Here is a 15,858-nt window from a genome sequence, read left to right as displayed (position 1 = left end):
CCCTCTCCACATTTCTTTTTCATCTCATGCACGGATAGAGAACCTGACGCACCATGGCCGAACCGATTGGTCCAGAAGTCTACCTTGCCATCGCGACCTCTATGCAAAATGCAGTGAACAACTACAGAGACAAGAAACGCGTTGAGCAGAACAACAAGCTCGCTATCATCAGTGCTGATAGCTCAAAGGCGAGCCTTACCTTACCAGCGCATGAGTCGCTTTCGTGTTCGGGGTTGAAAGTCGGCAATGATGGCTATGTGCAATGGGCGATGGATAGTCCGGCGCATCCGAGGAATTGGTCGAGGGATAGGAAGGCTTATGACCTTGGCTTGATCTTGTTCTTGGAGTTCTCCATGAGCGCCGTTAGCGCCGGGGGGACTCCAGCGTCGTTTTACGGGTCGGGGGTTCTGGGCCATGGGAGGGAGGTGGGACTCGTTGGTTTCACGACAATGTATGTAGGATACGTTGGGAGGGCCATTGTTTCCAATGCACGTAACGCTGATATGAGTCCAGGTACCTGCTCGGTCAGGCACTGGGTGCTTTGCTAATATCCCCATACGCCGATAAATTCGGACGCAGGACGCTGTATATCGCTTCAGCGTTCCTCTACAGCGTCTTCTGCCTCCCAGTGGCCGCAACTTCAAATATCGCAGGCGTCTTCGTCGGCCGTTTCATCACTGGTGTCATCTCCGCTATCCCAGCCATCACTACTCGTCGTAGCATTGAAGACCTCTTCGGCACTGAAGGGCGCATGTGGGCCTTCTTTTCCTGGGCATTGGCGACGAATCTGGGTCTCGTTCTTGGGCCCATTTATACGAGCTATGTTGCTGTCTCGCTCAACTGGTACACTCTTCCTTCCCATATCACACAGGGTGAACGTGCCTAACATGCAGCGCAGGCGCTGGCCTTTCTACCTCGCAACCATCATCGTGGCCGTTACGGGCATGCTGATGTACTTCATCCGCGAGTCGCACACCTCCCGGCTCCTCGAGCGCAAAGTCGCCGCTATCCAGTCTCACCGTGCAGACTTGATCCTCCGGACTGCCCCGGTGACCCCCCAACCCTCGATCTTCCAGCCAGTGATCTTTTTCTTCACCAAACCGATCATCTTCCTCTCATCAGTAGCCAACGCCTTCAGCACCGCTCTCCTTTACCTCTTCGCCGTCGCCTTCCCACTCATCTACGCACACTACGCGTGGAACAGACAGAAGACCACGCTGATCTTCCTGTTCATTGCTCTCGGTCTCTTCTTCAGCACGCTCACTCGCTTCCACGACCGCCACGCCTCGCGTCAGCACCGTCTTACCAACCGCCGCCTCGCCCCAGAGAAAGGTCTCCTCGGCCTCGCTATCGGGGCACCAGTGCTGGCGGTGGCACTGTGGTGGTTCGCATGGACCATCCCCGGCGTGCACGTGAAAGTCGTCGCATGGCCCGCTTCCGCGATATCTCTAATCCTCCTCGGATACGGTGTAAACGAACACTCCACCGTGCTCCCCCGCTACATCCTCGAATCCCACACCAAGAGCGAAAACGACGCCGCGAGCGCATTCGCCGCCCTGCTCGCCGCACGAGCGCTCCTCGGCGCGGTCTTCCCCCTCTTCACGCAGCACATGTTCGACACCCTCGGCGCCAACCCCGCCGCGAGCGTCCTCGCCGCCATCGCCACGGCATCCTGCCTCCTCCCTGTCGTCCTCGCCATGTTCGGCGCCAAGCTGAGAGGAAGTGGCACATCAAACGGTACGGACGATGATGATGGTCGGGACAGCGGCCGGGAGGTGCGGGTCGAGAAGGTGGCCGGGCCGAGAAAGACGGTCCGCTGGGGCGACGAGGCCGGTTCGGGCATCGACGACGGCGACGACGGTTCGGAGGCGAAGAGCGAGGATTCGACCGAGGGCGGGAGATCGGGAAGTTCCGAGATGGCGAGGACGGAGACGGGGGGCGGAGGAGACGGGGCAGACGTCTCGGAGATGTCGAGGGCGGTGACGGAGACGAAGGTTGCGAAAAGAGATTTGGCAAACCCTGATGTTTCAGAGGTGGAGACGAAGAATGAGAATAAGGACGGCGTCTCTCAGATATCGAGGGTGGAGACCCGGAAGAGCGAGAGCGAGACCCGGAAGAGCGGGGATTCTAAAAGCGCTCGGGTTGCCCGGGCGGAGACGAAGGGTTCGAGCGCTGGTGGTGGTGCGGACGGTGAGAAGAAGAAGAAGAAGGAGAAGGAGAAGAGGAGGAGGAAGGAGAAGACGAGGGTCGATGGCAGAGATGACGGCGCGGCCGGATTCTTGGGCATGGATCTGGAGAGGTTGGCTGTGTTTCCGTATTTCTAGGCGGATCGGTTGGGTGCGTCGGAGCTGTTCTTGGGAATGAATACAAGGGGGCGGGGGAGGGGCGGTCTTTGTTGCGGGTTCTCGGATTAGTGCGCTCTTTACGATACCTTGACAGCGAGCCTGTGCGTTTGGAGGCGTGAGATTGGTATTGGTGTTGGGATTGATGTTCAGTGCATGCTATCCAATTCTAAAAAGGCATAAAAAGTCCAAATCTCAGTCAGTTACGGAGAGAAACCATTACTCCATTTTCAACTCCTAGTCATGACCTTCCCGAACCGGACCACTCACGCCTTTCCATTCCACATTCCATCGTCGCAAACGTGCCCTTATATCCAACAATCCAACGACCTTGGACCCCCCATCTCCGAACCCTACATCGCTTCAATCTGCCCCACCCCGCCCTCTCGACCAATCGTACTTCTCCTCGATCCAGCTCCATAAAGCACCTCCAGCACCCTTCCCTTCTGGTTCTCCCTCACGCGCCTCAAATGCTCGTACGTCCCTTCCAAGCCCCGAACCTGCTCTTGAACACCAATCGTGCTGCTGTCGCCTCTCCTCACAAGCGGACTGACCAATTTCCTCCTCAAGGTCTCAAGATTGCCTTTCAGCGCCACGAGCTTCCCGTTATGCTCGACAAGTAGGGATTTATTCTGTGTGGTCTTCAGACGGACAGAGGCGAGGAGTTGTCTGTTCTTCTCGTACTTGCGTAGTAGCGTGTGATTGGGACCCACGATGCGAGTCCATAGGGAGCTAAGAAATTCGGTCTCGAGACGCTCTTGGGTGTCGCTTTCGCGGATGACGGTGCGCTGCAGGTTCAGGAATTGGCGGTCTATGTTCTCAAAGAGGGCGAACAGGGTGGTCGAGTATGTGAGTTCGGCATTGATGCTTTCTTCGAGCACGTTTAAGAACTCGTTGAAGGTGCGGTGCAGCGTTTGGGACGTACGTTGCTCATTCGTGGCGCCGAAGACGGTGGTGAATAGCTTGCCAAACGGGGTGGGAAGGCCAGTGGAGGGATTTTGTAAGACACCGATGTGGGAGAGGAGAGTGTGGATGTTTGTAAAAGCGGAGCTGAGGGAGCCAGATGGGGTGGAAGAGAGGGCTGATAGTTCGCGTTTGGCCCAGTCCATGACGATTAGTATGCCGTCGATGTCGCCGTCTACATTTGCGAAGAATTTGGTTAATTCGATGGCAAGGGTCTTAAGAGACTCGCTGAGGGAGTCGAGCTCGGAGACTATGAGGGGCGCGGATGTCATATTTGCGTAGCGGACCGATTCTCCCAGGTCCCAGACCGCGACGCCAGTCTCTTGCAAGTCGCCGATTTGGCGGACGCCATTTTCCGAGTAGAAGATAAGGGGTTCGAAAGAGCGGGCTAAACCAGCAACTTTGACAAGGTCGGGGACTGGGGGTTGCGTTGGCGTGTGGGTAACAAGGCGCAGCAAGCTGTAGCCAAGGGCTAGCATCAGGAGGGTGGATGAAAGCGAGGTCCATGATTTAGAGACGTGAGTAAGATATGTGCGTATCCATGATAGAGCAGCTTCAATTGGCTCTGTCCGCTGTTGTACTTCTGCGCGTAGAGCAAATCGGAAATCTCAGCATAGTCAGTATTATTCATAGCACCTTCAGGGGCAGAGCACACAATTATTTGTATTTTCCGGCGCAGCTACTGCCTCTTCCGTCTCTTCAAATTTCTGAGCAAATTCCTGCCCCTCTTCAGGATATGGAGAGGGGCTTGGCGACCGTTCCTTCACTGGGGACATTGAGCCTCGTGGCAGTGGTATGTTTGCAGGCACTGTAATATCTCCCTCCTCTTCCTGAGCACTCTCATACTGCGGGCTGGTACCTCTCGAGCGCGACGCACTCGCAGAGGCTTTCAAGAGGTTCTTGTCTTGTGGATAGGGTTGATGTCGATACCAGCCTCCAGCAGCATTCTGCTGTCTCCATGCGGGCGGTGACCATGGTTCCTCGGATACAGCTTCTTCTGACTCTGACTCTGACTCTTCAGATTTGAACCCTGAGTGTTGCGACGGTAGACCGAAGACCGGTGATCGATCGTTGTGTTCAAAGTCCTCTAGCGATGCTGATAGTGATGGGTGGTCGTCGTAGATCTCGTGTGGGGATGTCCCCATGCGGTTTGTTGCCATCATGTTTTTTTGTCTCCTCCAGGGAGAAGTGGTACATCAAGGTAGGTTCGTGAATCTCCTGTTGACGTCTAGCGCACTATTTCAACGTCAGCAGTTGTCTTGGTTCGGTCTCTTAACACAAGCACACAGCCTTCTGATAAAGATCTTGCGTTTCGCCGTTGTTTCTGAAATTCGAGTCAGGTTTTGGATGCAGCAGACATGTTTGCGACGAGGTTGCACATCGGAGGAGGGGCATTGTGAGGGTGGTCTTGGAAGCGGTCTCTGAAATGGCGAGGCTGGGAGCGAATCATTGCCTGTGCTGGAATCCATCCGACACTCACTGATGCAAGGGCTGCCGTAGCCAAGCACGCCAAGATTCTGGTCCTACACCAAATATTCTTACCGCGATGATGGCAATGCTTTCCTCATTGGCACGATTGGGGAGACTGAACAGCCGGAGCATACCTGATAGGAGTGCAAGCGAAATGGATCTGCCGCTGCAAGGCAATATAACCCTTCGGTGTCAATGTCAGGAGCATATGCGATTGATATATGAGCAAAGCACAGAAGACTGAATTATTGTATTTACAGCAGCCTTCGCACTACGCCCTGTCTGGAGTAAACATGCGGAATAGCAGCCCGACTTGTAAAGAAAAACCGAGGCAGTCAATGCCATGATGTTCTAAGCTCTTTTCCAAACACTCGCCCGCCCTTTCTAGTCAATCTAAGGCGTATAGTACACAGTTGAACGAGCATGCATCGAAGGAGTCACCATGAGAGTGGAGAGAGAGAGTCGGTGGTAGGTAGAGGAATATCTACTTGGTGGCGTTGCGAAGATGGCTGGCAGAAAGTCAGTACACCTACGTAAACGTCTGAATAGGTGTGCATACGTGATCAGGTCATTCCTGTCCTTGGCCTTCTTGAGACCACCGAAAGCCATCTTGGTACCTGGGATGTATTTCTTAGGGTTCTCTAGGTACTCGAACTGGAGACCGCTTGTTAGCGCCACATGTCGCTGTCATCTGGCCACTTTGTATCATACCAGAGTGTCTTCCTTCCACTCAATTGCCTTGTGCTTATTCGCATCCGTATACGAGAAGCCCTCCACCTGACCAGTCTTGCGTCCGAACAAGCCGTGGAGGTTGGGTCCGATTTTGTTGCCCTCCTCCTCCTTCAGGTTGTGACATTGGGCGCATCGTGTCTAGAGTCGGTCAGTGAACGTAGTTTTTAGAGTGCAGAGAAATCCAGTCCGTACCTTGAAGAGATTGGCGCCTTTCTTGTCGTCACCTATTGTAGATAACTTTAGTATTGTAATTGCGCCAGTTGCCACTAGCAAACTCCGAAGTAAATCGAAGTGCATCGACAATTCTGGGACTAAGCCTGAGACTCCAGAGCCATCATGGTTGCCTCCGACGCATTAAGAGGACGGCGCCAGACGGGATAAATGCGGTGAATGTGGCAAAAGCGGCATTCGACCTTGTCATCTTCTGAAATAGTTGTGCAGAGAGAGATCTTTGAGGGCAAAGGAAGCAATACGGAGCCATAAAAGCTTCCTTGCAGTGCTCTGTGCAGTCCTGAAAGACGGGGCGTCTCGAGGTGCGCGACAGCTTTGATGAAGCGGGAAGCAGGAGATGAAGACACGTACCGTCCGAGAAGCCTTGAGGGCCTTTTGCCATGTTGAATAGAGAAATGGGTCGTCTATCAAATATCTATAGGTATGTGGTCGTCGCGTGAGATGAAGTTGAAGTGCAAGTTGGCAGGGCGAAAAAGCATTGTAAATGACGAGACAAAAGAAAGCGGAAGGTTTATGCGGCTATCCAATCAAAAGAGTTCCAAATCAAGCCCGGTTCTTTCCCGACGACCGGTTTCCTGTACATTCCGGTGTTCCAAAAACAGCTCACCATTATTCAGTTGGATTACTTCATAATTCAATTGACTCAAAACCAGACATACTGCTTCGTCCTTTACAAGTGACGAGATTCCAACTCTTGCTACTTCGGTGATTTATGGCAGCGCGGACTCTGTGGCTTGAGCATCAGCCGCTGCAGCCCCGGAGGCATTTCCGTCGACTATACACCTGCAAGTACCTCAGGGTTTGATACCCGATGGCTGCACCAGCTATCTGGATTGTTGTCGGCGCAAGTAGAGGCATCGGACTCGAGTGGGTGCGCCAGCTTCTTGCTAGAGGTGACCACGTCCTGGCTACTGTACGGGATGTGGCAAAAGCTTCCCGGCTTTGGACACTCGCAGGCTCCGCAGCTATGGGCAGATGCCAGCTCTTTGAATGCGACGTAGCTTCGGAAGCCAGCATCAATGTATTCTTCAACCTAGTCTCATGATGTGATTGTAGAACCTGACAGAACCCTCAGAACTTTGCCCAAGAGGTAGCTGCACTGAGAAACATTGATAGGATTGATTATGTGATTCTCAATGCTGGAATCCTTCAATACCCCAATGTAAGACTCATTTCGCATCTCGGATGATTTCTCTCATGTGTTGATGATTTAGCGAGCTACTGAGCTGTAATATCTCCACCTCTGCCTCTAAGAACGAAGAATGCTTGCTGAGACCGATCAGCTCCTTCGATAACTTCTCGGACCATCTAAGAACGAATGCTGTTGGACCAATCATTACTGCTCAAAGACTTTTGCACACCGGTATCCCTATCGGAAGCATCGCTTTCATGTCTAGTGATTCCGGTTCAGCCACAGACTTTCGTGACTTCGAAGACGGGTACGCAACAGTTGTCACGCAAGACTACTAAGCTATGCTGAAGCATGCTTTTCTAGCTTTGCAGCTTACGCTGCGTCAAAAGCAGCATTGAATCAGATGCTCAGGGTAAACGTTTTGCTTCAGTTTCGTACTTGATGGTCTTCGTTGAACCGAGTTAGCATATGGCGTCGGAGCTGGCACGAAAGAGATACACTACGACTATTCTAGCTATGCATCCGGGCGAGGTTGCAACGTGAGAAGCCCCAACGCCATCTGAGTGAAGCTTTTGACTAACCATAAAAGAGATATGGCAAACGTATCTCTGGGATGGGAAGTCGAGGGTATCATTAATGCAGACGAGTCAGTGGCAGGCATGCTTCGGGTTGTCGAACAGAAGACCATCCTGGATACAGGGACATTCTGGACATGGGAAGGGAATGTAAGCTTCCGGTTCTCGTCTCCAAAAGATCATCCAACTGACAGTCGCCAGCGGCATCCATGGTGACATTTCGGATGGCAAGAACTCCTACGAACGATTGCGATTAGTACCTGCTCAAGGTCAAGCGATGTCATGCACTCTCATGAAGCTACTATTCTGGGGTTCTTTGGCTTTTGCGAGCAGATGGCTTCATGGGTAGTCCACGACTGGTGCTCAGCAAACGCTGACCACGTTGCGCTGAGTTCTTGCGTGAAGCACACTTCCTGGAAAGTTTGAGCATATGCGTGATTTGACTCGAAGGGTTGTGTGCTATAGATAACATTATCCCAGGCTTTCAACTACCCAAAAGCATGACTACATATTCATGTCTAGGCGAATAGCGGTCAGCGCGGCCAGAGGTGATGCAATTTCTCCGATCAGGCACCTATCGACCGTAGGCCTTTACTCTGCCTCTTCTTCTCCCGACCTGACATCGTTAGCATCAGAAACAGGCGTACGTTGCTTAAATTGATCATTCTCCTCCGGATAAATGTCAACGTCTGCCGTAATTCCGAAAAGGGTACAACATAGGTCAAAGAATTGTACTTCCGCCATGCAGACATGCTGAAACATTGTAATCCTAACGCTAGTGGTGTTAATAGATGTGCCCAACAGTGGAGACTACGCAGCGGACCGCAACGCTCAAGCCTAAGGTAAGAGCCAAACTAAGCCAGCTCTTCGACCTCAGCCTGGCCCATAACCCGGATCAGCGAGCGCTGGGTATGATAGAAATCATAAGCGCTTTGGAACCTCAATGGTAAAGGCGACTCTTCACAAGTAAAAGGCAAACTCAAGTTAGACAGCGCCCCAGCATTTCGAGATTCGAGCAGCTAGGAACGGTCCGCCTAGGTGACTATATCGTAACGCCGTCTATTGGAACGAGATTCGGGCTGGAGCGTGTATGGTGCCCTCTATTCAGAAGGAGAAAAATGGACACGCTTCCGATGGTGCCTTTCCTGGTCGACTCTACGATGGCGGATCGCAAACCCGATAAGAACCGAGGCTAGATTGCTTCGTCTTGTCTTGTCTGACCTACTCAGACAGATTATCGAGGTACAAACGACGTGAGCTCATGAGTAGACACTGAAAACAATGGAGAATCTAGCCTGGAGCTACGCAGCGCTGTCCCCTAGGCAAATCCTCTTCATGCTGAGATCGCGCGGACGCAGGAGAAGGTCTTTGAACCGGAGCATGAAGACTCTGTGCAAAGCGTACGGAACTCAGACTATATCACTGAGCCGTGTCGAATTTCTAAACCTGGCCAGAGCTTGTTCGATAAGTCTGTGGGTTTGTGGAAGGCTGGCTATTCCATACCCTGGTGACCCTCGTGTAACAAATCTTGGCGGAGCATCAAACGTCGCTCTTTTCAAAATACAATAATCTTTGAATAGTGGTCTTTAGGGTGAAAAGCGAACCTTAAGGTCTGCTTCGGAAGAACAATCGCGAGACTAGACATTCTTTGTTGTGGATATACTAGTTGAGTTGTGGTGGGTCGACTTCTTGATGTGCGGTGATCAGAGATCGGCAGCACAGTATCGAGATGAGTTGTAAGTAAGAAAGGTACGAGGATAAGGAAGTCGCGAAGCGGGACCTCCTAAGTGCTTTTATATTATTGCTCAATTTGAGGGAAAAAAAACAGCGATGATAATAGCTAATGAGATGTAAATGTCAATAAGTAGAAAATTTCCGATGTTCTAAGACAATCCTGCAGGAAACGAATCCGATCTGAGGGGAAGTACATGTATCGAAAAGGGGTGTACAGGTACGAGATCCCGTCATAAAACATATCCCTTCCTTCCCCCAACTCGAATACTGTCAATAAATCAAAGTCACTACTCCCAGTCACGTCTACATTCCCATGCTATTAGACCTGCTCAGCTCCATTATTTGTTAGAACGAGAACTCAACCTGCAACAGTCGGCCGATAGGCTCTTTGGTCCATCAGCTCATTACCTGATCATTGGCAATCCTCTGCCTCGGGGACATTTTTGCAGGGTACCTTTGAAAAGACGTGAGTTCATGGAGCAAAGGCGTGAGGCGTCTGCTGGCTGCATCGTCCCGGTGCGAGCTTCTCCTCGAGCGGGCAGCGCTGTGATGACTCGCGGGATAAAACGCCAAAAGTACTTACCCTAACATTTATAACGGACGCGAGGTGATTGGGCACCCCTGGATCCTAGACACTCTACATAGTCTCGGTCGTCTCATGTAGGAAAAGAACGTAAGTCGGAGTGGCGACCATGAAGAAAAGGCATCGGACGAAGGCAATCCCAACCGGAAAAGAATAAATTTGAGCCCCCGAACCGCCTCCGCAGCTATAGTGGTGTGGTGGGTGGGGGATCACTGCCACGCATGATCTCACCCTCACCGTAGGCTGAAGGCTTGTTGGGTGCTGCCCCCAGTAAGGGTAGTGGGGGACCGCCTCGGTGCTGGATAGCAGATAGTCTTCACAGATCCTGCGCTGGTTCGTAGCTGAGATCTTAGCTCACAACATCATCAAGCTTTGATTCGAAGTCGAGCTTCTATTCTTACACTATAGAAACGAATGATGAAAGTACCGAAGGAGCAGCCCGTTGTCTACCAGCTGAGTGCCACCTGGACCCAGATACTGTTTCCGCTGGCTGTCAGGATACTGACGATTGGTCTACTGGTCACGTTAGTCCTCAATCCTAGCCTTCGGGCGCGCTCATGGCTAATGATCCACACAGAGCCTTGGCATTTGGATCGAAAAGGCAGCTGTTTGACTTTGGCACAGCTTCCGTCTGGGGAAGGCCAGTCACGCCAGACACGCAGCTTGCCCTTCTCGGCGTCTTTGACAAATGTCTCGACTAGCTCGTCGACAACGCTTTGGAAAACATGACACTTCTGTCTCTCACCCTGCGGATGACTGAAAAGCCTACCCAAAAGCACCCACCAGGTGTGCTTCTGGTCGATTATGAGATGAAAGAAGAGCTGGTCAAACCTTGGAATGCTGGGTGGAATCACATCGAAAGATGGCGTGTATCTGGTTGGAAAGGCTAATCTACACAGTTTTGATCACAAAAGCGCTATTCATGATTTGCGCCTAGTCCGAAAAGGGATCTCATTCAGGAGATGATCATAATCAACTACTCTACCATTTTACTACTAAAACATTAAATGGTATGGGAAAGAGAGGTCGATAGGAAGTCAAAACTCAAGGTCCAGGCCTCTGAGCACAGAAAGCAGCCCTTTTAGTAATTAGATATCATGGCTCGGATTGCAAGAAGTTCTGAAGTTTCAGATACCGAATTATACGCTCCATCATTTGGGAATTTTGAGAAGTTTTTCATCGAATGAGGGTAAAAATCGATGTGCTACCGCAATTACCATCTATTGCTTGCCTCGTAGCTGTAAGAGCTGTCATTGTAGCCCCCCCATTCTTCTTTCATACTTGCAGCAGGTCGTAATGCTGTCCCTGGCCCCGGCTGCCTCGTGCCAGAGAATTCGCAGTCGCCATAGAAATTCAGCATACCGGTGATCCGACCATTTCCATGGAATGCAATGTCACCGTAGCAGTGGTCGCCAAAGCTCATCTCACCTTCGCCGTTCTCTCTACCACGCCACTTGACTGGCAGGGCTTCGTTGGAGGCGCTGTATGGTCTATTCTCGAGGAGGAGGACTCCGGAATATTGACCGAAGTCATAAGCCCCCCAGATTCTGGGCCCGTCAAGTGTCAGAATCAAGGAGAGACTGTCCGGATCGAAGTTGTCACTGAACTGTTCCCGCATGGTGGGGCATTCTATGTTATAAAGACCATTGATAAGACCCAAACTGCCGACGTTAGATGCCGAAGGGTAGCTGTGAAGATTCTCTGCCTTCACAGCCCGCTGTTTCTCAGTCGTTGTCTCCTTCTTCATCGCTGGTTTCTCTTTGACTGTCAGGGTCTTTTTCGCCATTGACTCTTTCTTCACCGTTGGTTCCTTTTTCGCCATTGACTCTTTCTTCACCGTTGGTTCCTTTTTCGCCATTGACTCTTTCTTCACCGTTGGTTCCTTCTTCGCCATCGACTCTTTTTGCACTGTTGGTTCCTTCTTCGTAGGTGGCTCCTTCTTTGCCGCTGGTTGTTTTTTTGCTGTTGGCTCTTTTTGAGCCCCAGTTTTTCCCTGCTTGGCGGTCACCGCTTCCGTCGTGGACGAAGGCTTTTTGGTGATCGGGTCTTTCGCTGCTAACGCTTTTTTGTTCGAGGCTGTTTGAGGGGCCTTTGTCTTGATTGTGGCTTCCCTGATCTTGCAGTCTTTCTTGGGAGTTGCTTTTGCTTTCTTGCTCGAAGAATGGAGCTGTTGCTCAGTGGGGTTTGGTGCATGAGTCACAGATGGAGAAGGCATTTCACCAAAATGCATTGTGTCCATGCCATTGAAGTTGACAGTAACGTTCACGTTGGGCGCAGAATCTGGCTGTTTTCGTTTCCTTGGATTTGCCGCATCCTTTCGTTCCCCTCCCGATTGTAATTTGTATTGGGCCTTAGCCTTCTTTTCCGCCGCATTAAACTCTTTCCGCAGAGACTCCTCAAGTCTGCTGATTCCAAGAGGTACCACCAGATTTGAGCTATTGACGGCTTCTAAGAGACGCATCTTAGCTCTGGCTTTGTCCTTCGAAGGTGGTAGCCCGTAATGCATCAATTGTGCCTCGTACCAGTGGCCCACAGGATCTTTGCTCGGCTGCACTGTCGCAGCTTTGGATATCTTTAAATCTGGTCGCAAGATGGCTGTGATCTCAGCAACTGGAGCACGCTTGTGTCGATTGAGGCCTCCAACTTCGACATAAAGATCTCCATTGTACCAGAAACCCTCCTTGGAGACAGGAGCTGCGAACGACATGGCTGCACGAGCCGATTGAATACGATACGTTGACAGGTTCTGGACACCAATCAGATGAGCAAGCTATGATGCACTCCCATAACAGCTCTCCCTTGGCTTTGAGTATTCCCCCGTTGGTTGGATGGAAGACGCTAGGCTAATATTAACTCCGGCCGTCTTGGCATCAACGCCAATCTCGAAACCAGAGAGAGTTCGGCCTCGTAGAAGTAAAGGAACTCGATCAAGCTTTCCATCCATTAGCAGCGAATATGAATCATACAGTCCCACGCTTCCTCCTCCCTCGAGGGTACATGCTCTCCTACCCTCTATTAGCCAGACCCTTCAAACCGCTGCAGGTAGGTCGTCATACCTTGCCTGTCTGTCGAAATGCGTCCGCAAGTACCTCGAAGCCGCGGATCCTTGAGAAGCCGACCAAGTTTAACCCTCCCTCCCATGGGAAACGACTGAAGCAACAGATTCCACGCCATTATGGGCCGCAACTCACAGGAGAGCAGAGAAACGAACAACAGACGAAGAAATACCCCAACATGATGCCTGCCCCAGGCACGTTCATGCATTGGTTCCTTACAAGTCGGGGCATCCACACATTTATCTCCCTGGTAAGAAGCTAGCTGACAATTATCTTAATTACCAAAGGCTCCAGTCTCGTTCTCAATACGCAATACTAAGACTACCTTGCCAGGGCATCCTCGTTCTCCTCGCCTCCATCACCGCCTTCGAAAACTGGCGCCTGGCTACCGCCTTCCGCGAACAGCTACCTACAGCTGGGGACTTCCTCTCTCAACCGCTAACCGCGTTCTGGCAAGCGGTCGAAGTATTCAAATTGGAGACTGCGAAAACGAGCGCCGAGACTGCCGAGAAAAGAAGGAGGAGTGTGGAGGACGTGCAGAAGAGGAATGCCTATCGCATAGCGCATGGCTTGCAGGATGAGAATAGCGAGGGGCTGGGTGGGTGGACGGCGAGGAGTGACGTGGAGACTCTAGGATCGGGGGCGAAAGCTGATGGTGCCGTTGGGAGACCGGTAGGCGTAGAGCCTGGGCAAGAGGTGGAGCCCGAGGGAGTCGGGAAGGGTGGTGATGGGAGAGAGGGCCCTGTTAATGATCGGGAGGGTAGGAAGAAGCACGTTAAGAAGTGGTTGGGGATTTGGTAAGAATCCGGCTATATGAGACTTCATCCTCGAGTCTTGCGTATCTGTGGATTCCCTAGTGGCTGCTTCTTGGTCTTGGACCGGACAGGACAGATCTGCCAGTGATGGCGTTTCATGTTCTGGTGTTCTACCCCACAACCAACTCTCAGTCCTATGGGATCAACTTCGAGCATCGGCTCAAGGCACCTTCGGGCTCAGCGCAGATTCGACCAAACTTGCTTATCATAGCGGCACAGGCTTGGTTATTGGACTTCCTATGCTTATTACCGCTGAACTTACCACGGCGAATACAAGTATTAAAAGAAACGCGGCTCCGAGTTAGGATTGCTACGAATTCTCGCGCGTCCAGATCCGAGAACACATCTTTGACTTACGACACGTGGGAAAGGTGGTTTACTTTCTTCGATCAAAAGATTGAATGGAGGCCCTTGGGATCTGGCCGTTTAAGAATTCCGGAGACAGCAAGCTTGCTCGTGGAAAGGATCGCATTCGTAGTTGGTAGGAATCCCAAAAGATTGTTGAGCATCCAGCAGAAAAGTGAAAACCAGTTCTCTGCTGCTGTTCCTTTACAAGAACAGAGAAAAGTCACCTTCAATAGGGCATCCTTAAATGAATCCGTATAGTACTCGAACGAGGCCAGCTGAGACTGCCTTTCTCCTCTACATCTTGCGGGATACAAACACTTCCTTTCCATTTGCAGTTAGCGGAACTTAAATTCTTCTCTTCCACACACCCCGCCCACCAACCCAACCTCCAACCATGGCACCTCCACCCACACCCCTCTCCCCCTCCGAGCTCTCCTACCTGCACACCTCCCTCTCCCTCCACCCGCCAATCCGCCCCGACGCCCGCTCCCCCACCTCTTTCCGCCCCCTGGTTGCCGAAACAGATCTCCTACCTGCGGCAAACGGGAGCGCGAGGCTATGTTTCGCAGACGGCACGGAGGCGATTGCCGGGGTGAAGGCTGAAGTAGAGAAAGTTCAAGGGCTGGGGAATGTCCGCTGGTATGACAATATGGATGCAGAGATGGGAGGGATAGAAGAGAGTGAGAGAGATGGAGAACAAGAGGGGGAAAGAGGAAAAGGCGTGGGAGAAGACAAGTGGATCGAGGTTACGGTGGATATGCCCGGCCAGCGCGACGACGACGCCATGGTAGTGTTCCTGGCGCAGATGATACATGAAGGGTTAGTCGCAGATGGAGGGCTGAAAAACAGACTGGTCATCAACGCACGGTGGCATTGGCGCCTTTATATCGACGTCCGTACTCCCTTGTGCCTTCCTCCTCTACAACCCCTCCAGCTCCAACCATCTTCCTCCAATACCGACAGTAGCTAACCTTTCTGCCCTATATTCAGATCCTCCTCCTCTCCCCACCCCACACCTACCCCCTCCCCCTCCTCTCCCTAACAACGCACCTCGCCCTCCTTTCCACCCGCTTACCAGCGCCTATATCCAACCACGACGAAGACCCGCTGTTCAACGACGATTGGGACGCCTCGTCACCACTCTACCCTTCCTCCGACACCTACCCCGACGCCAAAACCCCGCCACAGAGCTCCCCCGCACGCCCACCGATCACACTCCTCGTCATCTCCGTAGGCGACAACGTCTTCTTCGACGCCTCCCGCGAAGAACTAGCAGTCGCGGACGCCGTGCTCGCCGTCACCGTCGGCGCCCCTTCGTCCCCGTCCACGGGTCTCAACCTGTTAGCAGTGAGGACGATCGATCCGCCGTCACGGCTCTCCGCTTCGGCAGCGGAGGTCGGACGAGCGGGGGCGGAGATCGATGCAGAGGGGGGGAAAGAGGGTGTGTGGAAGGCTAGCAAAGGGGGAATGAAGAGGAGGGTGCTGGCGAGGATGGTGCAGATGTGCGTGGAGGGTGGAGGGGTGGGGGAGGAGGTTTTGGGCGGCTTGGGGGAATTCAGTTGAAAAGGGGGAACATGTGATGGGGATCGATATTTGATGTGAAATGATGGTCTGAAATCGGGACAGCAAAGAGAACGACCCGACCAAGCCATACCAGCTCGCCGCGGCCGAGAAAGGCATGTTCGCATGGAACTGGATCGCTTGCGGGAGCTGACAGCGTGGGGGTGGCTGTTGAGCCGGCTTCATCGGCCAAGATGATCAGGAGGGAGAGGACAGGACGCTTGGATCTGGCTGAAGGAGGACGATTCGGTCTACATGTGGCTCGGAGCAAGGGAGAGCACATTTCAATGGAACTCAGCAGCTGATTTTGATTATCT

General features: G+C 52.3%; 6 protein-coding genes across 6 annotated transcripts; 3 read left to right on the top strand and 3 right to left on the bottom strand.

Annotated features, from left to right (window-relative positions):
• Positions 1-53: 53 nt before the first annotated feature.
• HO133_004751 (uncharacterized protein) lies at positions 54-2,324 on the top strand (the record flags this gene model as incomplete). Its single annotated transcript, XM_037295665.1, has 3 exons — positions 54-451; positions 514-843; positions 899-2,324. 3 exons carry the CDS (start codon positions 54-56, stop codon positions 2,322-2,324), a joined length of 2,154 nt encoding a protein of 717 aa, XP_037157666.1.
• Positions 2,325-2,695: 371 nt separating this feature from the next.
• On the bottom strand, positions 2,696-4,468 carry HO133_004750 (uncharacterized protein; the record flags this gene model as incomplete). Its single annotated transcript, XM_037295664.1, has 2 exons — positions 2,696-3,912; positions 3,961-4,468. 2 exons carry the CDS (start codon positions 4,466-4,468, stop codon positions 2,696-2,698), a joined length of 1,725 nt encoding a protein of 574 aa, XP_037157665.1.
• Positions 4,469-5,259: 791 nt separating this feature from the next.
• HO133_004749 (uncharacterized protein) lies at positions 5,260-6,120 on the bottom strand (the record flags this gene model as incomplete). The annotated part of the gene is made up of 5 exons (XM_037295663.1): positions 5,260-5,284; positions 5,335-5,429; positions 5,487-5,645; positions 5,700-5,731; positions 6,090-6,120. 5 exons carry the CDS (start codon positions 6,118-6,120, stop codon positions 5,260-5,262), a joined length of 342 nt encoding a protein of 113 aa, XP_037157664.1.
• A 4,855-nt stretch (positions 6,121-10,975) lies between these two features.
• Positions 10,976-12,469, bottom strand: HO133_004748 (uncharacterized protein; the record flags this gene model as incomplete). The annotated part of the gene is made up of 1 exon (XM_037295662.1): positions 10,976-12,469. One exon carries the CDS (start codon positions 12,467-12,469, stop codon positions 10,976-10,978), a length of 1,494 nt encoding a protein of 497 aa, XP_037157663.1.
• A 290-nt stretch (positions 12,470-12,759) lies between these two features.
• Positions 12,760-13,619, top strand: HO133_004747 (uncharacterized protein; the record flags this gene model as incomplete). The annotated part of the gene is made up of 3 exons (XM_037295661.1): positions 12,760-12,804; positions 12,859-13,068; positions 13,152-13,619. 3 exons carry the CDS (start codon positions 12,760-12,762, stop codon positions 13,617-13,619), a joined length of 723 nt encoding a protein of 240 aa, XP_037157662.1.
• A 756-nt stretch (positions 13,620-14,375) lies between these two features.
• On the top strand, positions 14,376-15,544 carry HO133_004746 (uncharacterized protein; the record flags this gene model as incomplete). The annotated part of the gene is made up of 2 exons (XM_037295660.1): positions 14,376-14,873; positions 14,972-15,544. 2 exons carry the CDS (start codon positions 14,376-14,378, stop codon positions 15,542-15,544), a joined length of 1,071 nt encoding a protein of 356 aa, XP_037157661.1.
• Positions 15,545-15,858: the final 314 nt, after the last annotated feature.

This window comes from Letharia lupina (genome assembly GCF_014066315.1).
Source record: "Letharia lupina isolate WasteWater1 chromosome Unknown contig_2, whole genome shotgun sequence".
Classification (NCBI taxonomy): Eukaryota; Fungi; Ascomycota; class Lecanoromycetes; order Lecanorales; family Parmeliaceae; genus Letharia; species Letharia lupina.
Note: the sequence above shows the minus strand (reverse complement) of the source record. Positions and strands in the feature narration are given on the sequence as shown.